Source organism: Bos indicus x Bos taurus, chromosome 10 (genome assembly GCF_003369695.1).
Source record: "Bos indicus x Bos taurus breed Angus x Brahman F1 hybrid chromosome 10, Bos_hybrid_MaternalHap_v2.0, whole genome shotgun sequence".
Lineage (NCBI taxonomy): Eukaryota > Metazoa > Chordata > Mammalia > Artiodactyla > Bovidae > Bos > Bos indicus x Bos taurus.
In genome coordinates, this window is record NC_040085.1 from 11,575,427 (window position 1) to 11,600,914 (window position 25,488).

Consider the following 25,488-nt stretch of genomic DNA (forward strand, 5'->3'; position numbering starts at 1 on the left):
ATTGTATAGAAAATTCCACCTCCCAGAATTTTTTATTTCCAAGGCAGTATTTTGTGAATGCAGGAGCTATTCTCACAATTCTGAAGTAGACACAGTATCTAAAGTTTCCACCTCAAACTCACATGTATTTGGCTTCATATGAACTTGTTTACAATTTGTTCTCCAAAACATGAGGCAGCCTGTCCGAGGTGGAAGTGAGTGTCCTGTTGTGGTAGCCATGACTAATGCCCCCAGTGTGTTCTTACGTCTTCCAGGTGGAAAGATGGTATTTCCCTTTCCCATGGAGTTAAACGTGGTCATGCACCTTGCTTTGGTCAGTGAAATGTGAGCAGAAGTAATGTACATAATTTTCAGACAGAAGCATTTAAAGGCCAAAGTGCAATTTTCTGGGCTTTTCTCCCATGTGATGGTCATTGTGAAAGCATATATTGAGTCAAAGATGCCATCAAGTCATACCTAGGAACACTTAGCCTACTACATGGAGAACAGTTGGGGTGTTCTTTGCATGATTAAGAAACAAACTTTTCTTATTGTAAGCCAGTGTGAGTTTTAAAGTTATTATGGTGGTATAACCTATCCTGTTCTGGCTTTTTCTCCCCTAATGTGTAGTATGGGGGTTGCAAACAAGATGGAGGAGGGAAGCATCACTATGAACAAAACTAGTGGAAGTGATGGAATTCCAGTTGAGCTATTTCAAATCCTAGAAGATGATGCTGTGAAAGAGCTGCACTCAATATGCCAGCACATTTGGAAAACTCAGCAGTGGCCACAGGACTAGAAAAGGTCAGTTTTCATTCCAATCTCAAAGAAAGGCAATGCCAAAGAATGTTCAGACTACCGCACAATTGCACTCATCTCACACACTAGCAAAGTAATTCTACAAATTCTCCAAGCCAGGCTTCAACAGTACATGAACCAGGAACTTCCAGATGTTCCAGCTTGAACTGCATTTAGAAAAGACAGAGGAACCAGATATCAAATTGCCAGTATCCTTTGGATCATTGAAAAAGCAAGAGAGTTCCAGAAAAACATCTACTTCTGCTTTATTGACTATGCCAAAGCTTTGACTGTGTGGATCGCAACAAACTGGAAAATTCTTCAAAGAGATGGGAATACCAGGCCACCTGACCTGCCTCCTGAGAAATCTGTATGCAGGTCAGGAAGCAACAGAACTAGATATGGAACAATAGACTGGTTCCAAATCAGGAAAGGAGTACATCAAGGCTGTATATTGAAATCCTGCTTATTTAACTTATATGTAGCATACATCATGCAAAATGCCGGGCTGGATGAAACACAAGCTGAAATGAAGATTGTCAGGAGAAATATCTATAATCTCAGATATGCAGATGACACCACCCTTATGGCAGAAAGTGAAGAAGAACTAAAGAGCCTCTTGATGAAAGTGAAAGAGGAGAGTGAGAAAGTTGGCATAAAGCTCAACATTCTGAAAACTAAGATCACAGCATCCGGTCCCATCACTTCATGACAAATAGATGGGGAAACAATGGAAACAGTGAGACTTTATTTTCTTGGGCTCCAAAATCACTGCAGATGGTGACAGCAGCCATGAAATTAGAAGAAGCTTGCTCCTTGGAAGAAAGGCTATGACCAACCTAGACAGCATATTAAAAAGCAGGGACATTACTTTACCAACAAAAGTCAGTCTAGTCAAAGCTATAGTTTTTCCAGTAGTCATATATGGATGGATGTGAGAGTTGGACTATAAAGAACGCTGAGCACCTAAGAATTGATGCTTTTGAACTGTATTGTTGGAGAAGACTCTTGAGAGTCCCTTGGACTACAAGGAGATCCAACCAGTTCATCCTGAAGGAAATCAGTCCTGAATAATCATTGGAAGGACTGATGCTGAAGCTGAAACTACATTACTTTGGCCACCTGATGTAAAGAACCAACCAATTGAAAAAGACCCTGATGCTGGGAAAGATTGAAGGCAGGAGGAGAAGGGGATGACACAGGATGACATAGTTGGATGGCATCACCGACTCAATGGACATGAGTTTGAGTAGGCTCCAGGCGTTGGTGATGGACAGGGAAGTCTGGCGTACTGCAGTCCATGGGGTCACAAAGAGTTGGACACGACTGAGCGACTGAACTGAACTGAACTGAATGTATAATATGACTATTATCCATGGGCCAGTAGAAGTCAAGTGATATAGCTTCTAATCTTCATTCTGACATTAACTATGACCCTGGAAACATCTGTTTTCTCTGTTAAGAAAAAAGATTGAAAGAAAAATAAAGAACATTCTCCTCTAGACAAAAGCTCTGTAATTTTAGTCTGTTTTAATATTTAGTATAGTCAAGGAAAACAATGTCTTGAATAACTATTTAAAGTATATGGTTAAAAAACCCACATTGCCATTGTTTTTAAAATTCCACATAATAAATTGCTGATTATATTAGGACTGCTATTATTTATTTTGCAGCAAAATGTCTTCTCATGTAATAAATTCATTGTTTTAGAGCCTTAGAAGTCTGCTAAGAGTGTATAATGTAAGTTATTAAATACCTATTAAATCACTGCTTAGCTGCTGCTAAGTCGCTTCAGTCGTGTCCAACTCTGTGTGACCCCGCAGACGGCAGCCCACCAGGCTCCTCTGTCCATGGGATTCTCTAGGCAAGAATACTGGAGTGGGTTGCCATTTCTTTCTCTGTTAAATCACTATGCTTCTTAATTAATTTAAACCTGTTTCTGTATTGGGTCTTCATGACAAACCACAGTAATGAGGAAAGTGTATGTCTATTTTCAGGCCAGGTAGATCTCTTTCTTTTGCTACATAAAGGATATGGTTTTTGTCACAGAAATTGGATTATTATCATGAAGATGCCTGAATTTTACAATTTTTTTCCTTCTTACCAACAGGTTTATAGCTTATCTTTACAATTAGAGGGGTTTATTTTTGTTTCTAACTTTAGTTACTCTGTAATTATTTGGGCTGAAATACAGTCATCATATTTATACATTTTTAAAACATTGAATATTTGAATTGATTTGGCATCTATCCAGTTTTCCTGGGTTAACTTTCCTTTTAAAGTCCTCCTGCCTTTAATAGAAGCTCAGATTCTTTTTGCAAATCTAATGAAATCATCCATTAAGTATGTATAGTACGTGACCCATACAGTTTCCAGTACTGCTTAAAATTGGCTCTTTGAATAACCAATCTGTTTCTAGTTCACATTCAATACACGAGTCAACAATTGACCATCAATATATTTTGTTCTTTTTAAGTTTTTTTCTGAAACAGGTTATACTTAATAGGTACTAAATCAACATCTACTGAACAAAAGAGTTTAATGTGGTTATTAATTCAGCTATTTTATGAAACTAGGAACCAAGGTTCTGAATTTCTTATTTAGTTTATTTCTCCTCATTACCTCTGTTCAGCCTTTAAACATTAAGAACAACTGTTTTCCATATTGTCAAATATACTTTAAATTCACCAAAAATCACATAAATTTTCATTCCCTTTTAAAGAACTAAATTGTATGGCAGATTACTGCTAAATTTTGACCTCACTTTTTTCATCTGTCTAAAGCCAGTAAAACACATATAAATATATCCTGATTATAAAAATGCAAACCCCATTTCTCACCAATGAACCCTGGTTCTGATCCTGGCTTTGACCTTGTATAAGTTACTAAACTTCTCATTGTTCATTTCCTCATTTTTAAAATTTGAGTCCTCCAGTGGATGTATTTCTGATTACCTTTTTAACTCGGAGATAGTTTGCTTTGTGTATTTTTTATTTACTTCTTTAGTCTAAGTCCTTTGTTTTCAGGAGCATTTATAATGGCTCACACCCTAGAATACATTTTTGTGCCTCTTTGACTTTCCTTAATTCTAATTCTAATGTATATACTGATCAGGATGCTCTAGGCTGTTGTTGTTCAGTCACTGAGTTGTATCTGACTCTTTGCGACCCCATGGACCACAGCACACCAGGCTTACCTGTCCTTCACTATCACCTGGAGTTTGCTCAAACTCATGTCCATTGAGTCAGTGATGTTATCTAAGCATCTCATCCTTTGCCACCTCCTTCTCCTCTTGCCCTCAATCTTTCCCAGCATCAGGGTCTTTTCCAGTAAGTCAGCTCTTCACATCAGGTGGCCAAGGTATTGGAGATTCATTTTCATCATCAGTCCTTCCAATGAATATTCAGGACTGATTTCCTCTAGGATTGACTGGTTTGATCTCCTTACTGTCCAAGGGACTCTCAAGAATCTTCTCCAGCACCACAGATCAAAGGCATCAATTCTTCAGCACTCAGTCTTCTTTATGGTTCAACTCTCACATCTATACATGCCTACTGGAAAAACCAGAGCTTTGACTACACAGACCTATGAGGGCAAAAGGAGTCTCTAGTTTTTAATATACTGTCTATGTTTGTCATAACTTTTCTTCCAATGAGTAAGTGTCTTTTAATTTCATGGCTGCAGTCACTGTCCATAGTGATTTTAGAGCCCAAGAAAATAAAATCTGTCACTGTTTTCACTATTTCCCCATCTGTTTGCCATGAAGTGATGGGACCAGATGCCATGATCTTCATTTTTTTGAATGTTGAGAGCTTTTTCAGTATCCTCTTCCACCTTCACCAGAGGCTCTTTAGTTCCTCTTCACTTTCTGCTATGAGGGTGGTATAATCTGCGTATCTGAGGTTGTCGATATTTCTCCCAGCAATCTTGATTTCAGCTTGTGAGTCATCCAGCCTGGCATTTTGCACAGAAGTTAAAAAAGCAGGGTGACAAAATGTAGCCTTGATGTACTCCTTTCCCAATTTTGAAACAGTCAGTTGTTCCATGTCCAGTTCTAACTGTTGCTTCTTGACCTGCATACAAGTTTCTCAGGAGACAGGTAAAAAGGTCTGGTATTCCCATCTCTTTAAGAATTTTGAAGTTTGTTGTGATCCACACAGTCAAAGACTTTAGCGTAGTCAATGAAGCAGAAGTAGATATGTTTTTGGAATTCCTTTGTTTTTTATATGATCCAACAGATGTTGGCAATTTGATCTCTAGTTCCTCTGCCTTTTCTAAATCCAGCTTGAACATCTGGAAGTTCTCGGTTTAAATACCACTGAAGCCTAGCTTGAAGGATTTTGAACATTACTTTGATAGCATGTGAAATGACCACAATCACATGGTAGTTTGAACATTCATTGGCCTTGCCCTTCTCTGGGATTGGAATGAAAACTGACCTTTTCCAGTCCTGTGGCCACTGCTGAGTTTTCCAAATTTGCTAGCATATTGAATGCAGCACTTTCACAGCATCAACTTTTAGCATTTGAAATAGCTCACCTGGAATTCTATCACCTCCACTAGCTTTGTTCATAGTAATTGTTCCTAAGGCTCACTTAACTTCACACTCCAGGATGTCTGGCTCTAGGTGAGTGACCACACCATTGTGGTTATCTGGGTCATTAAGACCTTTCTTCTATAGCTCTTCTGTATATTCTTGCCACTTCTTAATCTCTTTTACTTCTGTTAGGTCTTTGCTGTTTCTGTTCTTTATTGTGCCCATCTTTGCATGAAATGTTCTCTTGGTATCTCTAATATTTTTGACAAGATCTCTAGTCTTTCCCATTCTATTGTTTTCCTCTATTTTTTTGCATTGTTCACTTAAGAAGGCTTTCTTATCTCTCCTTGCTATTCTCTGAATCTCCGCATTCACTTGGCTATATCTTTCCCTTTCTCCTTTGGCTTTTGCCTCTCTTCTTTTCTCAGCTATTTGTAAGGCCTCCTCAGACAACCAGTTTGCCTTCTTGCATTTCTTTTCTTCCTATACAATGTTACAAACCTCTGTCCATAGTTCTTCAGGCATTCTGTCTACCAAATCTAATCCTTTGAATTTATTTGTCACCTCTACTGTATAATTATAAGGGATTTGATTTAGATCATATCTGAAAAGTCTTGTGGTTTTCCCTACTTTCTTCAGTTTAAGGCTGAATTTTGCAATAAGGAGTTCAGCTCCAGGTCTTGTTTTTGCTGTTTAGAGCTTCTCCATCTTACAGTAACAACTTCTCTAATCTCAGTGGATTAAACCAACAAAGCTTATTTCATGCTCATGCTGTCAGTCTGTCCATTTTATGTGGTCTGAGAACTTTACTCTGTGTTGTCCTCATTCCACGACCAAGGCCTTCAAAGTGCCCATCCTTTGGAGCTTTGCAAATTCTGTACCAGCAGTGAGAGAGGAAATAGCTATATCATACATTGTCTTTGAAATTTTCTACCCAGAAGTAACACATATCACTTTTGTCCATACGACATTGGCCAAAGCAATTCACATGACCACACCTGACTTTAAGAGGACATGAAGTGCCATCTGACTATATGGCCAGGATGTAAGAAGACATAGGAATATTTGGTGAACAACTCTTGTGACTATCCATTATATTTTAAATCAAGTATTAACTTCTGGTAGAAATATAAATTAGTACTACACTTATGGAGTACTTTTGCAAACACAGCAAAAGCCCTAGAAATATGTCTACCATTTGATTTAATGGTTTCAGTTTTAGGAAATTATTGAACAGTTGTGGGCTTCCCTGTGGCTCAGATCAGGAGCCAGTGGCTCAGATCTGCCTGCAAATCAGGAGACCTGAATTTGATCCCTGGGTTGGGAAGATCCCCTGGAGAAGGGAATGGCAACTCACTCCAGTATTCTTGCCTGGAGAATCCCATGGACAGAAGAGCCTGGCAGGCTACAGTTCATGGGGTCACAAAGAGTCAGACACAACTGAGGAACTTACACAGTCACAGTCATAGAGATGTACATTTAATAATTCATTCTTTGAATATATATTTACTGCATATCTACTATGTGCTGGGTAGCTGATATGGTCCATACCTTCATGGAGCTATCTATTTGCAGGAAAGAGAAGAGATAGTACCAGAGATAATTTAAATGAAAGAGGTTAAGGGCTATGACTGGCAATTATAGGGTGGTATGAGAGCATTCTACTCTTCAACTCACTTCCATTAAATTTTTAATTTAGGTTTTGTAAATTGTATTTCTGAAAATGTTCTCCTTCAAATGTACTGAATTACTTTTTATAGTTTTCTGTCTCTGAAGATATTTTCAAGTTTGTCTTTCATGAAGAAATTGTTTTTTCAAATTATGACATCATTTTAATATCAAATCTTTTGATATTAAAATTATGAGTTACATGCCTATAATTTACTTTATTAAAAATTTTCCAATCCTTAGGGTGAAAAATCATGATCCAGATTGTATATGCAGATTGCAACATTTAAAAATTTGTTTATAGTGAATATCATAATGTGATGGAAAAATTATGATATTTGAGTTAGGGTTTTGGGATTATGACTACTTTTTAAAAGTTTTTCTAAACTGTAATGTTATTACAGTAAAGTTTCATAGTTTTTAGAATGGAAGAAATTAGACTGGCCAAATCAACTTAAAAACAAAGTAATGATATTAATGGAGAATAATTTATTAATATCCATAGAAATTTTTTAAAAGCTTTCACAATTGTATTGTCATTTAAAAAAAACTCTGCTTTGCAACAATAAATTAAATAGATTGTTAGAAGCATGATTTTCATCTTCATGATAAAAACTTTATTAAAAATCTCCATGTAAAACTACAGTACAAAGAAAAGTTATACAGTCCTGCATCGCACTCCCTTTTGTTATAATCTTATTAATTTATGTCTGATTGTGCAGGGTCTTGGCTGCTGTGCGTGGCTTTCTCTAGTTGTGTGAGTGGGGGCACTCAGTTGCGGTGCACGGGCTTCTCATTGCAGTGGCTGCTCTTGTTGCGGAGCGTGGGCTTTAGGGCATGCAGGCTTCGGTCGTGGTGGCACGTAGGTTCGATAGTTGCGTTTCCCAGGCTTTAGAGCACAAGCTCGATAGTTGTGGCACACGGGCTTAGTTGCTTCATGACATGTGGAATCTTCCTGGACCAGGGATTGAACCGTAACCCATGTCTCCTGCATTAGCAGGTGAATTCTTTACCACTGAGCCACCAGGGAAGCCCCCTGCTCTCCCTTTCTTCTTTCTCTTCTCAGTCTTTTTCTTGTATTATTTAGGTTTATCTCACATCAAGAGTTGGGAGTAGAGTTAAGAATGCACAGTTTTCTTTTCAAATTAAGTTGGAAGAAGAAAATAAAGAGGAACACACTGACTTTTTCTTTGAGGGCATATTTCCTATTAGCAAGTAGTATGGCTCTCACAAAGAAAATCAGACTTGGAGAACTGAAGATATTTAGCATCAAAAAAGGTTAACTACTTAACAATACTTTTTTACATTTTTCTTTTAGGAAGAAGAAAGGCGTATGGCATCTGTTGTAGCCAAAAAAGAGGAAGAGAAGAAGCGGGAAAGTCAAAAGCAATCTTTGCTTAAGGTATTGTCTCTGGTGTCTACATTCATGTATGTGTGCACACACACACACGTACACACACTCACACATACTGAAGCTAGCTTGCTAATCAGCTAGAAAAGTGGTTTCCAAACTGCAAATTTTTCATTCCTTTTGATAGTGTTTTTAATAAACAGACACCCTTAAAACATAAAAAATCCTGTACTTCTGAAATACAATATAATATAATGTACAATATAAAATAAATGCGAACATGAGAAATTATAAAAGGAAGAGATTAAAGTATATATATATAACAGAAGTTAACCTTCTTTCCACACCAGTACATCACCTTGTATATCCTCCTGGCATTTAAATTTCATTTTGGAAACCACTGTAGTAAACTGTCATCTTTAGTGATATATTTTAACAAGCTCTGCTACATGGGTTTATTTTTTACTGATGGCTTTTTATTTATTTATTTTTTTAAATTTTATTTTATTTTTAAACTTTACATAATTGTATTAGTTTTGCCAAATATCAAAATGATCCGATGGCTTTTTAAATTAAAAAAAATCTCTGTTAGCTTCTCCATTAGAGAGGTGGTAGAGATTTTGAGGAGTATAGAAATTAAAGGTTTTTTTGAACTTGTTTGAAATGATTTAGCATATCAGATATTACTGTCCTTAAAAGGTTTTTGGGATAACAATGATATATATAGCAAACTTAGGAAACAAGAGAACTTACTGGGGTGATGGAAATGTTACAGGATAACATTTATGCATTTGTCAGAACTGATCGAAGAGTACACTTGAATCTGTGTGTTTTACTTTGTGAAAACTACTCCTAAATTAACAAACAAAACAAACTTGGTCCCAAGTCCTCTCAGCTCCAGTCTAGTAGGAACTGGGCCACACAGCAGGAGGTGAGTGGCAGGCGAACGACCGAGGCTTCATCTGTGTTTATAGCTGTTCATCTCAGTTGAGATGTCAGTGTCTTCCATCACCCCCAGATGGGACTGTCTGGTTGCAGGAAAACAAACTTAGAGCTCCCACTGATCCTGCATTCCATGAGATGTATAATTATTTCATTATATATCACAATGTACAATAATTTAGAAATAAAGCACACAATAAATACAATGTACTTGAACATTCCCCAAACCACGCACCCCGTCCTGGTCCATGAAAAGATTGTCTTCCATTAAACTCGTCTCCAGTACCCAAAAATGTTGGGGACTGCTGTTTCTGAGGGACAGGAAGGGTGTATAGACATCCATCTTTAGTCCTGTTGCTTTTCTATCTTTCTATTTTCTTTTCAATCTTTAAAATGAATGGAAGTGATAGTGATGACATATACTGGTGTGGTATTGCTTGGTTTATAAAGAATAGACTCAAGTGGCAGAAGCTGAAAGTTGGCATCTTCTAAAATAACTATCACTTTAACACAAATTTGACAGACTGTCCTCTAGCTATAGTCGTGATTGTACTAATATGCCAGATGCATCCATGATCTTTGAACATAAATTTTTTCTGGGGGGGGAACCCTCTTTTGCCTTATAGAATATTTGTCTTTCCTTTGTTCTTCTTTTTCCTGCCCCACAGGCACTTAGAGCCCTTGCTGGCCCCTCTAACCAGTCAGTGGTCCCCACCTGACCCCAGATTGCACTCTTGTTTTAAACTATATCTTCCCTTTTCTTGACTTCGGTGAAAATACCCATTTTCTTTGTCAGCCTGGGGTTGATCTGATTTTAACAACTGAGTTAAAGAAAGCTTAACTTTGGGGTTGGTATAGAAAAGTGCTTGCGTTTTCAGAGTATCTTGTTATAAATTTAACATACTGAGTGGTGTATACTTTTGTGCCTTTTTTCTAAGCACTGCTACATCTACCTCATTAAGAATATTTATTTTTGCCAACTCCAAGTCAGCCAGAAAGCCACATGCATGGCGTCAGCATGATAGCCATCTGCCATTAACTCACTGCCCCTGCCTCTTTCAAAATAGCCTTGGCACTGAGTGAAAATAATGGTATTGTGTAGATTAAGAATTGGGTTGTCCCAGTCATCTGCAAATAATTGAAATAGAATCCTTTAAGATAAGATGCCTTCTTATCATAGATTTGGGGGGGAAATTTATAGTAGAATGTCAAATGCCTTCTTGCTTTAGATAAGGACATACATAAAATGTCAAGAAGTCTTAGAAGTATACACATACTAAGTGGAACCCATTTAATTATATAAACACATTTCAAATACCAAGCAATAGAAAAAAGAACCCATGTTAAAGACATTTTTAAATGCAGAAATAGAACTTTAAAAATGTTTAGTTGTAATTAAGCTTTGTCACCAGTTTTAATTCCTAAACAGTGCCATTTCTACATCTAAAATTTTGGAAGGCAGAGAAGTGGAGCTAAACATAAGTGTTCTGCATGTGTGGATGCGCTGAGGGAACGGGCAGAGAATCTTCCCGACAGCCTTCCCTGGTTCCAAAGGGAGCAGATGAAGAGGGGCAGTATCACACCGATGATTTTTCACTAGATGATTGTTCTCTGAGTAAAGATAAAAAGGGAGGTGTCTATTTTCAGCACTCTGATTTAATCAACATACCATTTAGAAGTTGTGTTAGTTGCTCAGTCATATCTGACTCTTTGTGGCCATATGGACTGTAACCTACCAGGATCCTCAGTCCATGGGATTCTCCAGGCAAGAATACTGGAATGGGTTACCATTTCCTCCTCCAGGGGATCCTCCCTACCCAGGGATTGAACCCGGGCCTCCTGCATTGCGGGCAGATTCTTTACCATCTGAGTTATGAGGTTTGATAATGGATAATCTAAGATGCTACTAGTTATCTAGAAATGTTTCAACCTAGTACAATTTCTTTTAATAGTCTATATATGTTTGTTAATTTTCAGACATTGTAATTTATACTGTGAAGCTTAAAACACTGATCAATCTCTCTTTTCTCCCTCTCCGAGATCACTCCACCATATTTGCCATAATTATTGGTTAAAAAGATTAAAATATTGTCAGGTTTTCTTACTATCTTTAAGCACAAAGACATAATTTAAACTTCACATAACACTTGAGTCCCCTGGAGGAGGAAGTGGAAACCCACTCCAGTATTCTTTCTTGGACAATCCCACAGACAGAGGAGCCTGGAAGGCTACAATTCATGGGTTGCAAGGAGTAGGACATGACTAAAGCAACTTAGCACACATGCAAATGTAACATTTGAGTATATCAATTTCCGTCAAGTTAAACCTGTAAATAGTGAAATTTTTTTATGTCCAGTAGGAGTAATTGTTATTTGTATATACTTTTTTTAAGAATAATAGAGCATTTTTGAGATGTTTGAATGCATAGGTTGAATAAAGGCTGCTTATACCATGTTTTAGAATACATATTTGGTAGCTGCTTTAAGTGATTGACTCCTTTTAAAGATGTGATAAGTAGTACAAACAATATGCTCCTTGGATTCTCCTGCTACAGAAATGGCATTATGTAATTCTTGTCACAATGAACTTTTTCATAGGAGAAGAAAAGGTTAACAATTAACAATGTAGCTCGAAAGTGGGACTTGCAACAGCATCGAATAACCAGTATTGCTATAAATCAAGACAGAAGAGATTCTGACTCTCAGGACCACTGTCAGAACGATGGAAGCACCGTCTCTACATTTCCAGAGGAAGCAGGGTATGCAGTGGTGTTCTTTTGGGATATTAGTATCTTTGGAGAAATAAATTTGGAGCAGAAATGGGGAAATATTTTACATATAATTATTTTAAAATAGTTTTCTTAAGAAAACCTACTGAAATTAGCAATAGGTTTTAAAAGTTAAGGTGAAACTATTGAAAATATAGGCTTGCCCCTAATTTAAGAACGCTTTGAAAGTGAAAGTGAAAGTGAAGTCGCTCAATCTTGTCCAACTCTGCGACCCCATGGACTGTAGCCTACCAGCCTCCTCCCTCCATGGGATTCTCCAGGCAAGAGTACTGGAGTGGGTTGCCAGAACCCTTTAGTAGTTTTTTATTTTTCTTAGGAATAAATCTAGATTACTTAATATAGCCTGTAAGGCCATCTACCCACCTTACCTATCTTGTCCCATAGTATCAGCCATTCTGTTCTTGTGCTACAGCCTCAGTGATTCCCAATTCCCAAAAACTTCCTACCTTAGAACCCTTCTTCTACAAACAGGTCTATTCTCCCCTGCCCTGCTTCCTTCACCCTGCCCTGGCTAACTGCAGTTCAGCCTGGAGGTCTTGACTTCAACCGTCACTTCCCCTGAAAAGTCTTTCCTAATGACTTCCCAGAGAGTGGGCTAGATCAGATACCTTTTTTTCTCCCAGTACTCTGCACTTCCCCTTGTTAGCACTTATGAGCATTAATAACCACTGGGTAGTTAGAAAAAAGGAGAAGAGGGCAGCAGAGGATGAGATGGTTGGATGGCATCACCAACTCAACGGACATGAGTTTGAACAAACTCCAGGAGACAGTGAAGGACACAGGGGCCTGTCGTGCTATATAGTCCATGGGGTCGCACAGTCGGACACAACTTAGCGACTGAACAACAACATGAATAGTTGTTTTGTATCTGTCTTCCCCACTAGAATGTAAAATCCTGATTGTGTTAACCTTTGTTGTTTCCCCATTAGCTAGCACAAATCCTTACTACTTAACTATCAGTGTTAAGCAATTTGGCATAAAACATAAACAGTTACTCCAGTTGCAATCTATAGTATCTGTCTTTTCCAGTGGCTCACAACCTTTTCCTTCTATGACATACAGATCATATAACACATATCCCTTGGTTTATGAGCAAATCTGAGGACACTATCTAGGCTTAACATATTTCCCTTCTTCTCATAAAGGCATACTAGAATCAAGTCAATGAGAGGAATATAAAGCATATATAACTTCATAGTTTGTGTGTCATTTAAAAATGTGTGTGTATATATATACAATTTAAAAAGAAAAGCTAAAACTCAAAGATAGAATGCACTTCAGTTTTGTTTCATTTGATGCACAGTTATCTAATGACCTGACCAAATTCTGAAACACATTTCAAACTAAATATAATATAGCTTTTATTTCAGCTTTTCAGCCAGTATTCTTTCAGCTTTCCATATATGAAGAGTGTAATCAACAAGTCATTTAAGAGGAATTAGAATAATATTTTGGAAGTTTACTGTAGTTAGAGTTTGACATATATTTTAAAGACAGACATACTTTAGCAGTTTTAGTTATAAGATTAATTTATATTGACCAGCATACCTCCTTCACCTCACTTGGGTATCCACATGTAGAGTTTCTCAGATCTTTCAGCTAGAAAAATAAGGAAACAAGAATTAACATTTTAATTAAGTGATAACTTATATAATGGATATATCACTTATATTGTCCTGAAACTTTATTTAATATTATTTAAATGTCAAAATAATTCTACTTGTATATAACTATACTTTATAAAATTAAAACTTTATGTCATTGGGCTTTAGATTTATGAAATACTACCCATTAGTTCTATTTCTGATTTATCTTTTCTTTAAAAATATTTTTTCTATCTTCCTTAAGAAGGATTCCTAGTTCCAAGTTTATCCAAATGACCTTATAAATTTTATTCTAAGATTTTAATAAGGTTTTAAAATTCCTCCTTTAATACATCAATTTTATTTTTATATATGGTGTTAGGTGAGAGCCTAACTTGATTCCATTCCAATTGACTAGTCAGTTTTCTAATAGCATTCCTCAATTAAATTATTCTCTTTTGTAATGAGAATGTCATTTCATCTTATATTAAGTTCCCATAAATACTGGATATATTTCTGAACTTTCTATTCCATTTCACTAACCTACTTATCTGTTTTAATGCCAATACCAGACTATTTTGATTATTGTCATTTTATAGTTTTAATATCTAGTAAGGGAAATATGCTTTCACTATTTTCAAAGTTTCAATTCTCACACACTTGTTCTTACATATGAGCTTTAAAATCATTTAAATGAAAAGTTAAGAACCTTCTTCAAATGGTATTTAAGTTGTTGATATCAGTAGGATTAACATTTGTAAGATAATAAATCATCACTTTAAAAATCATGGTATATCTCTACATTTTTCAAGTATACTAGGGAGCTAACTAGGGAAGTGTTGAGATGTTGAAGGAAAATTCTGAGGAACTAAAGGAAGTTAGTTCTTTCATGCAAAGATGGGCTCGATAAAGGACAGAAATGGTATGGACCTAACAGAAGTAGAAGATATTAAGAAGAGATGACAAGAATACAGAAGAACTGTACAAAAAAGATCTTCACTACCCAGATAATCACGATGGTGTGATCATGCACCTAGAGCCAGACATCCTGGAATGTGAAGTTAAGTGGGCCTTAGGAAGCATCACTATGAACAAAGCTAGTGGAGGTGATGGAATTCCAGTTGAGCTATTTCAAATCCTGAAAGATGATGCTGTGAAAGTGCTGCACTCAATGTACCAGCAAATTTGGAAAACTCAGCAGTGGCCACAGGACTGGAAAAGGTCAGTTTTCATTCCAATCCCAAAGAAAGGCAATGCCAAAGAATGCTCAAACTACCGCACAATTGCACTCATCTCAATGCTAGTAAAGTAATGCTCAAAATTCTCCAAGCCAGGCTTCAGCAATACATGAACCGTGAACTTCCAGATGTTCAAGCTGGTTTTAGAAAAGGCAGAGGAACCAGAGATCAAATTGCCAACATCTGCTGGATCATGGAAAAAGCAAGAGAGTTCCAGAAAAACATCTATTTCTGCTTTATTGACTATGCCAAAGCCTTTGACTGTGTGGATCACAATAAACTGTGGAAGATTCTGAAAGAGATGGGAATACCAGACCACCTGACCTGCCTCTTGAGAAATCTGTATGCAGGTCAGGAAGCAACAGTTAGAACTGGACATGGAACAACAGACTGGTTCCAAATAGGAAAAGGAGTATGTCAGGGCTGTATATTGTCACCCTGCTTATTTAACATATATGCAGAGTACATCATGAGAAACTCTGGACTGGAAGAGGCACAGGCTGGAATCAAGATTTCTGGGAGAAATATCAATAACCTCAGATATGCAGATAACACCATCCTTATGGCAGAAAGTGAAGAGGAACTCAAAAGCCTCTTGATGAAGGTGAAAGTGGACAGTGAAAAAGTTGGTTTTACAAACATCCAGAAAACGAAGATCATGGCATCCGGTCCCATCACTTCATGGGAAATAGATGGGGAAACAGTGGAAACAGTGTCAGACTTTATTTTTCTGGGCTCCAAAATCACTGCAGATGGTGACTGCAGCCATGAAATTAAAAGACGCTTACTCCTTGGAAGGAAAGTTATGACCAACCTACATAGCATATTCAAAAGCAGAGACATTACTTTGCCAACAAAGATCCGTCTAGTCAAGGCTATGGTTTTTTCCAGTGGTCATGTATGGATGTGAGAATTGGACTGTGAAGAAAGCTGAGTGCCGAAGAATTGATGCTTTTGCACTGTGGTGTTGGAGAAGACTCTTGAGAGTCCCTTGGACTGCAAGGAGATCCAACCAGTCCATTCTGAAGGAGATCAGCCCTGGGATTTCTTTGGAAGGAATGATGCTAAAGCTGAAACTCCAGTACTTTGGCCACCTCATGCTGTGAGTTGACTCATTGGAAAAGACTCTGATGCTGGGAGGGATTGGGGGCAGGAGGAGAAGGGGACGACAGAGGATGAGATGGCTGAATGGTATCACTGACTCAATGGACGTGAGTCTTGAGTGAACTCCGGGAGTTGGTGATGGACAGGGAGGCCTGGTGTGCTGCAATTCATGGGGTCGCAAACAGTCGGACATGACTGAGTGGCTGAACTGAACTGACTGAAAGGAAGTTACAGACCATGAAATTATAGCAGCTGGTCTGAATTGTTGAGCGAGTATTCCAGGAGTACAGAATGACAAGATATATCAGTTGTTGTTGTTGTTCAGTCGCTAAGTCTTGTCTTTGCAACCCCATGGATTGCAGCAAGCCAGGCTTCCCTGTGCTTCACTGTCTCCTGGAGTTTGCTCAAACTTATGTCCATCGAGTCGGTGATGCCATCCAACCATATCATCCTCTGTCACCCCCTTCTTCTCCTGCCCTCAATCTTTCCCAGCCTCAGGGTCTTTTCCAATGAATTGGATCTTCGCATCACATGGCCAGAGTATTGGAGCTTCAGCTTCAGCATCAGTCCTTACAGTGAATATTCAGGTTTGATTTCCTTTAGGATTGACTGGTTTGATCTCCTTACTGTACAAGGGACTCTCAAGAGTCTCCTCCAGCACCACAATTCGAAATCATCAAGTCTTCAGCTCTCAGCTTTTTTATGGTCCAGCTCTCACATCCAAACATGACTAGTGGAAAAATCATAGTTTTGACGTTATGGACCTTTGTCAGCAAAGTGATGTCTCTGCTTTTTAATACAGTGAAGGTTTGTTATAGGTATATCGGTAGAAAAGCTAAATATCTTAGAAAGAATAAGGAAATAAAGGATCAAAGATAAGGAATTTAAAAATTCAAGTATAATGTTGAAAGAAATGATAGATCATATGGTCTAGGCTACTTTTAAATAGTTGAAAAGTAGAAGGTTGCCAATGAATTGGAAGAAAATGTAGTATTTCTGGGACTAGAAGTCTTTATGAGATTAATGATGAGAATTACATAAAGTAATAGGGTTAGTAGTGAGCTGAACTAGTGGGAATTTATGGTCAAATTAAGTTTTTGAAGTTGAAGATTTTAGAGATGGATATATGTTAGTAATAACATAAAAAACACTTTGGAGGCCACTGCGGCCCTGGGAATGCGTTGTTGGAGAAGAGTAGAAAAGAATAAGGAGAGGAGAAGAGGAGAGGAGATGAGTTGAAGTTATTATTGTGTGGACATGGAAGTTATTGCTGATAGAACTAGGTGTGGAACCAAGGGCCAGAGTATTCAATGGTGACCATCGTTATCTCCTTCCAATCTCAGCCATGCATCCTATGCCCGTATCACAGAGATGTTCACTGTTCACATTTTACTAGTGTTGGCAGCAGCAGTGATTACGGGAGTGTCATTGTTCATTAAGTGATTCTTTTACCTGGCAAAACTATCTCTGATTGCTGGACTCTGACTATTAGGCAGACTGATAGGTGGACTCCAGACTATTAATGTGACTTTCCTGATACTCTAAACTTTTAAAACAACTTTTTTCCAAAAATTTTGTGACCCTGTAAAAAACAGTTGGTTCCAAGAGAAAGAAGTATCTGCTAGTGAAAATTACTATGACTTAAAATTGCTTCCAAGAATTTCAGAACTTTTATTAGGAGTTCCACAAAGCTAGAGGCTTTTTAAGGAAAGAGCACAAATGAAGAATTTGGAAGAGATGGGAAAATTGATGTGTGGGTTCAATGCAGAGGATGTGGAGAGCAGTAATGAATTATTAGGAAAGAGATCCACAGTTTCTGGCAAAAATTTCTACAGTTGTTAAGTTCAAAGTGCCATGAAGACACGATTACATTATCATGGTCCAACCCTTTTTGATGATCTAAAAACTTTTAATTCAAGGAGACATAGATGACATTTATCTATGAAGTCAGAAAAGTAACACTTTAGAGATAGACAAGAAATTATTAGTAGAGACTAATGCAAAATCACAACTTCCAGTAGTTGTAGATTTTTTTTTTCAGTTTGGCTTGTGGTTGTGATTCCTGTAAAATCTGTTACATTGGAAAGGTAGGAATATTTCTTAAAGAGCTTATTTTACCTTGTATATGCCTACATGAAGGGCTCTTAAACAGAGAATCCAGATTGACTTTTTGAACTTCAAGTTCTTATTTTGCTTGAACATGCCACTCCCATTGACATAGTTGATACTCATTGTTGATAGGATCTTTACATTAATATTCTTGAAAGCACATTCACTTGATTTTCCTTTTACCTATGTGGCTACTCTTTTTTATTTAATTTTTGTTTTTAATTATTTATTTTTAAAATTTTTAATTGGAGTATAGTTGATTTACCGTGTTGTATTAGTTTTAGGTGTACATCAAAGTGAATCAGTTATACATATACATATATCCAATCTTTTTTGGATTTTTTTCCCATATAGACTACTACAGAATATTGAGTAGAGTGTGCTATATGGTAGGTCCTTATTAGGTACCTCTCTGTATATATATATATATAGTGGTGAGTGTATATATCCCTCATTCCCTCCCTCTCTCCTTTCCCCCTGGTAATTATGTTTGTTTTCTACACCTGTGACTCTATTTCTGTGTTGTAAATAAGTTAATTTGTACCATTTTTAAAAGGTTCTACGTATAAGCAATATCAAATGATATTTGTCTTTGTCTGACTTCACTTAATATGACAATCTCTGGGTCCATCCCTGTTGCTGCAGTGGCATTATTTTGTTGGCTTTTATGGCTGACTACTCTTCAGGTGGGTTTCCCTGGTGGCTCAGCTGATCAAGAGTCCACCTGCAATGCTGGAGACCTGGGTTCAATCCCTGGGTTGGGAAGATCTCCTGGAGAAGGGAACAGCTCCCTACTCCAGTATTCTGGCCTGGAGAATTCCATGGACTGTATAGTCCATGGGGTCACAAAAAGTCAAACACAACTGAGCAGCTTTTACTTTCACCCTTTTAAGTGTATCTTGCTGACTCCATTTCTACCAAATCTTTGAATGTATATGAGATTGATCCCTGGGTCAAGAAGATCCCCTGGATAAGGGAATGGCTCCCCCTCCAGTTTTCTTGCCTGGAGAATGTCATGGACAGAGGAGCCTGGCGGGCTACAGTTCATGGGGTTGCAAAAGAGTCGGACACAATTGAGTGACTAACACTTTCACTAAGGAATATAACTGATATCTTAATATTTAACAGTTTAGTTTGCATTAATACAAATTTAGTTGTATTAATTTGTAAACACTTTGCTCTCATATAGCTCCAAATTTTGTCTTTATACATTGTGTGGACATTAACATAGATTTATAGGTACTATTTTATGCATTTGTCTATTAAATCATGCAAGAATAAAGAGGAGTTACCAACTAAAAATACAGGGACACTGGATTCTATATTTATCATATAATTATCTGTTCTAGTATTCTTTGTTTCTTCATGTGACTGACTTATGGTCCAGGTTCCTCTCATTTCAATCTAAAGGACCACTTTAGCATTTTTTTTTATAGAGCAGGTGTACTAGCAATGAACTCTCACAATTTTTGTTTATCTAGAAATGTCTTAATTTCTCCCTTAGATTTGAAGTACAATTTTGTTGGATACAGAATTCTTGGTTAACAGTTTTTTTTTTTTCCTTTCAATATGCCATCCCACTGCCTCTGTCTTCCATGGTTTCTGATGAGAAGTTGGCTATTAATCTTATTGAAGATTCTTTTTATTAATACAGGACTAGTCATTTCTCTCTTGTTGCTTTTAAGAATCTCTGTTTATCTTTGTCTTTCCACAGTTGGAGTTGATGTTCAGAAAAGACCTGAAAAGACTTTTCTGAGCATAAATGTGGACATAAGTGTCACCCTGTAGCTTCCCTGGAATACACAGGAGCTTCCCAAAGTCCTTCTTCCCCTAAATATCTTCTTCCCCAGCCTCTTGTTTCTTAGTCTTTTTGGTCTCTCTATTGTTTGCCCTGTGTGGCAGCAGCTAAATACATTTTTGCCTTTAAATACTTTTGAAAACTGCCACCCAGGAAGCCACTTCAGCTACGGGGCAGCTCAGAGGCAGGGAAACAAAAGCAAGTCCTTGAGCTGATCCTTTGGCGAGCTACTAGACATGTCAAAATGTATAACCACAATTTTTTTTTTTTTATAATAAGATATGTATTGCTTCCTCTGGTACCAGCAACCCACACAAGGAATGTGAGCTGTCATGTTCAAGGCTGCCACTGAGCTAGGAAGTAGGGGATAGGAACAGGGTAACCTTAAATGCCACAGAATTGTCTTAAATTCTGTAAAAATCAGCAATGTTTTTCTTCATTAAACATTCCCCTGATTGTTGTAATATTTCTTAGATTCCAGAATTCTGAAAAAGTTGATTGTGATAGTTTTTGCTATTATATTTGTTGCCTTTATGGAGAGATGGAGTTTCAAACTTCTCTATCCTGCCTTTTCCTCTCCTTTGGTACTCTAATTTTGTTGTAGTCTATGGACTATACTTTTATATTTCAAGATCAGTATCATTTATATTTGTTCTGTAACCATTACATTTGTTAGTTGGTAGCTTCTATAGATTAGCTCAACTGGTAAAGAATCCGCCTGCAATGCAGGAGACCCCAGTTTGATTCCTGGGTGGGGAAGATCCCCTGGAGAAGGGATAGGCCACCCACTCCTGTATTCTTGGGCTCCCCTGGTGGCTCAGATGGTAGAGAATCCACCTTCAATGAGGGAGACCTGGGTTTGATCGCTGGGTTCGGAAGATCCCCTGGAGAAGGGAATGGCTACCCACACCGGTATTCTTGCCTGGAGAATCCCATGGACAGAGGAGCCTGGCGGGCCACAGTCCATGGGATTGCAAAGTGTTGGACACAACTGAGCGACTTGCACTTTCAAAGATTGAAAACTGATACAGTGTTTAAATTTCTGTGATTATGTAATTATCATGTAACTATTTTTTACTTGAGAGTCAAGTTGTATACTTATATCTTATTTTCTGCTTCCTAAACCATTCAAGAAAACTAGTCCTAGTATCAGACTGAAAGGTTACGCTTCAAAGTTTGTTCAAAACCATGCCGCAGTTTAGTTTGCTTCATATTTGAGCCATGCCTTTCCTACATAGTTTGTTTTCATCTGGGGTTTCTGATGGCCTGTTTTTGTTTGTTTAACAAAGAGACTTGTGCTTCCTTTGCCACATTTCAGTTTCTTTGAACTTCTTATTTATCTGTTAAATAGACTCCACTCTTTTTGAAGCCTGCTATCTCCCTGACCTAATTTAATCTCACTATTTCCTTTTGGATCATTGTTTACAGTTTATTGTTTTACATCATATTACTAGTAGTATTTACTTTTTACTTGGATTATGTGTCTTTTTCATATCCTCAAGTACTTCTGTCCTTTCAACTTCTAGATGGTAGAATTCCTCTGATTTTAGTCCTGAGCTTTCTTTTCTCTCTCTGCTTTCCCCCTATGCAACATCATATATTTGTTTGACTGTAAATACCATTTGTATTTTGAAGATACCAAAATGTTTGTCTTTTCTTCTATGGTTTACCCATTTAAATTGTGTTTAAGGGTAAAAACTTTTTTTTTTTACTACACTGAGATTATAAAAATATTCTCCCATTTTGTCTTCCTAAAGGTTAAAATGTGGCCTATCATATTTTAGTCTTTATTACATCTGAAATTGATTTGTAAGTTTGAGGTTGGGTTGAATTTCTTTGTTTCTCCCTTTAGGAATAGCCAGTTGGCCCAGTGTTATTTGCTGAGTATTCTTTGCTTTTCCGAATCAAGTGCAGTGTCCCTCTGCCTGTTTTTTGGCAGTGGAAGAAGGAAGTAGCAGGGTCCTTGCAGACCTTCAATTAAGGCCCCTCCCTGTGTTAGTCTCACTTCTCACTCCCATCTTCCATCATATCTCTGTTTACTCCTTTCTAAAGTTTGGGCATCTTGGCTGACATTTTTGTTCTTGTCCCCACTTCATATCCAGAGCTATGGTTTCCTTCGTCCTTCCTCACTCAAAATTCTTCACCCAGCTTCCAGAAATTTACTGAAACTTCTTGCTAAAGACTGTCTCCCCCTGTCCTCTTTACTTGTTGTTATTGTGGGTTTATAAACTTTTAATTACCTTAATGGGGTCTTGGAGGGAGAGTTTCAAACATATGCTAATTCTGTCAACTATTTTATCTGAAAGCACAAAGTGAAACGTTTTTAACGATTAGAAGTTTTATTACTACATTCTCTGTAAGTCTTTAAAAATATAATTAAATTTCATCTTTTAGGAATGATACAAGCCTGGCTCTATCTGAAGGTAGAAAGTCAGAGGGCCACAGAGTCTCTTCTTTAGGGTTCCAATTTGCTTTTTAATGCTTCATAAAATTTTCCATTTTTAATAATCCCATTTATGGTCTTTAGTATTTCATAATGCCAAAAAAGTGGCTAATTCTTGTGTTATAATGTCTGTGACCTTTGGCTTATAGGTGTGTAACTAAACGGCTGGAAATAAGTGTCCATGAAAAAATTATAGTCACATAAAGGGAAGAAATTCTGTAAAACTTTGGTATATCCCATTAATGATTTCACTGTTCACTGTACTTGGGACAGCTCTATAGTAAAATGACATATTACAGGTTTCTTCCCCCTGCCAGAAATGGGAAAGTACGTGGTGTAATGTTTTCTTTGCTTACATTGGATGCATACAGTGAGGCTGGTTTATTTTCGGTCATTTCCTGTCTATGAACAGTGTGGTATTTTAGCCAACACTACTATAATAAAAAATAATGCATAAAATGAATTTCCACACCTATGAATGTTGTAATAGAAATTCATAAAATACATTATTATAGGAATCAGCACCACTTATTCATTGGGAAAAGAATCTTCCGAAATATTTTAAGTCTTTCTATTCTAGCTTGTTATAGAATGCATAAAGATTAAAAAAAAAAAAAACCTGTAATCCTCTGAAATATTGTCTTTTCTCTCCACTTAGGCATTTAAGAGTATATTCTCCATTTATCCTGGCTTTCTGGGACTTACTACTTTATTGCATAAAGTTAATCATCTAGTCTTAAGAGTCCTTTACTAATCAGGAAGGCGTAGAATATTTTTCTGATTCATTCTCATATAAAGGTTGAGTTGGATTAATGAACACATGCACTTGGAATTAACTTCTAAAAATCTTTAAGAGAATTCCTATTTGATGGCAGACTGCCTTACTGTTATATAAATAGTACTTGAATTGGGAAATATACATTGAAATGTATTACACTTCATGGAAAAACAAATTATAAAGCATGGATCCTCTGTAGAGGAATACCACATTTCTTAAAGCATGAATTTAGCCTTGACAGGGGTAAAACCTAGGCCAGGTTGACTCCATCGCCTACTCTAAACCTTTTGAATCCTCCCTGTCATTCCATCCTCACAGTCACTAAGTCCTCCTTTTATGATCTCTCAAATACCTGGTATATCTGTGTTCTTTTATTAATAATTATCATTAAAATCTATTGAAGTAAGCATTAAGTATGGTTTAGGATTGATCCCTGGGTCGGGAAGGTTCCCTGGAGAAGGAAATGGCAACCCACTCCAGTATTTTGGCCTGGGAAGTCCCATGGACAAAGGAGCCTGGTGGGCTACAGTCCAGGGGGTCACAAGCATCAGACATGACTTGGCGACTAAACCACCACCACCATGTGGTTTAGAATATTACTTCTAGTCTTAGTAACAACTCTGAAAAAATATGTATTATGATCAATATTTTACGTATAAGGAAACTGAAACTACAAAGAAATTCGGGCACTTGCTCCAAAAGTCATCTGTTTATTCTGGCAAATCTAAGATTTGAACTAAGCTCTATCTGATTTTCTTGCCAGTGCCTTTTCCACTGCATGATGCCTTCTTTTTTGTTATATAATCTAGCTGACACGATTGCACTAGTCTTCCTACTAACCTCCCTCCATTCAATCTCTCCTTAATAACTACCTCATCCACAAAAAATTGACCAACATATCTGTCTCAAGTAGGTCCTTGAGGGCAGGGAACATATCTTATTCATCTTTTTATTCCCAGCCACAGAACCTAGCTCCATGCATGGCACACTGGAGATGCTTAAAAACTTGCACTGAATATGGTTCTGTTACTTTTTTATTTAAAAATCTTTTTCTGCTCCTCAAACTTATGGGATAAAATCTGATTTTTTTGACTTCATCTTCAGCTTCTAATCCCCTATATATTTTAGTGTTTAATTTCTTAATTTCAGTGTTCTATCCATATTGAAATTGTTTTTAACTGAGTATGTTATAATTAGGCTTCTGTGCCTTTCTTCATTCTGTTTTTCTTACATAAAGTATGCTTCTTCCTTCTACTTCTGATAAAATTCTGCTGTTTATCTTTCAAGGACCAGTTCAAATATCAATACTACCTCCTTCTGAAACCTGACTTCTCCACACTAGCAGAATTAGTCATTCTTCCTCTGCATTTCCGTAACATATTGCTTAAATATTCATTGTGAGATAATAAGCATACTATATTAGGATTAATGTATTTATTTATCTTGCTTTCCACCCTCATACAGAATGGGAGCTCCTTAAGCATAAGTAACTATTATCTTTATATCCCCAATGAATACCTCTCCAGATTAACCTATTTGTTTAATGGAGTCGAGGTCTTTAGAAATTATACCCATTTGCTTATTAATTTAATTACAGAGTATTATTTGAGCAGTTATTTTTCTGGGACCATAAGTCAGTAAAAGTGAAGAAAGTTTTGATGTATCAAAAAACTTGCCCATGATTTCTGTTCTGATTGACTTTTTCAATGCAGATGAGTTGGTTGCCTATGACAGAATTCTTAAGACAGTGCCCTGTATACAGTGAGCTTTTAGCAAATGTTTGGCCAATAAATGAATGATAGAGCAAAAGAAATAATATGTAGGCATGTTTGACTAAAAAGATGTGGACGTATCTTTAGGCATACAAGAAAAACTGGAAGGACAATCCCCAACATATGAACATGGGGAGAAAACTTCCCGAATAATTTTTTTTTATGGAAATCAGGGCACATTTTACCCGAGGAACAGCTTCCTCTATTTCCTGTTGGCCAGAGTTTGAGGCTGACCTTGAGCCTCATTCAGAAAATAACTGAAACAGTGATCAAAGGATCAATCCAAGAAGAAAATATAACAATTATAAATATGTATGCACCCAACACAGGAGCATTGCAATATGTAAGGCAAATGCTAAGAAGTATGAAAGGGGAAATTAACAGTAACACAATAATAGTTGGAGACTTTATTTTTTTTTTTTTTAAATTAAATTTTATTTTATTTTTAAACTCCACATAATCGTATCAGTTCTGCCAAACATCAAAACGAATCCACCACAGGTATACATGTGTTCCCCATCCTGAACCCTCCTCCCTCCTCCCTCCCCATACCATCCCTCTGGGTCGTCCCAGTGCACTAGCCCCAAGCATCCAGTATCG

At 37.2% G+C, this 25,488-nt stretch overlaps 1 protein-coding gene across 4 annotated transcripts in view; it reads left to right on the forward strand.

Moving 5' to 3' along the window:
* LRRC49 (leucine rich repeat containing 49) overlaps nt 1-25,488 on the forward strand; it is a 157,803-nt gene that overhangs the window by 93,974 nt on the left and 38,341 nt on the right. For all 4 annotated transcript variants that reach the window (XM_027553100.1, XM_027553099.1, XM_027553102.1 and 1 more), the window contains 2 exons: nt 8,301-8,384; nt 11,873-12,033. In XM_027553100.1, coding sequence (XP_027408901.1) covers nt 8,301-8,384; nt 11,873-12,033 — 245 coding nt within the window. The remainder of the gene's footprint in view (nt 1-8,300; nt 8,385-11,872; nt 12,034-25,488) is intronic.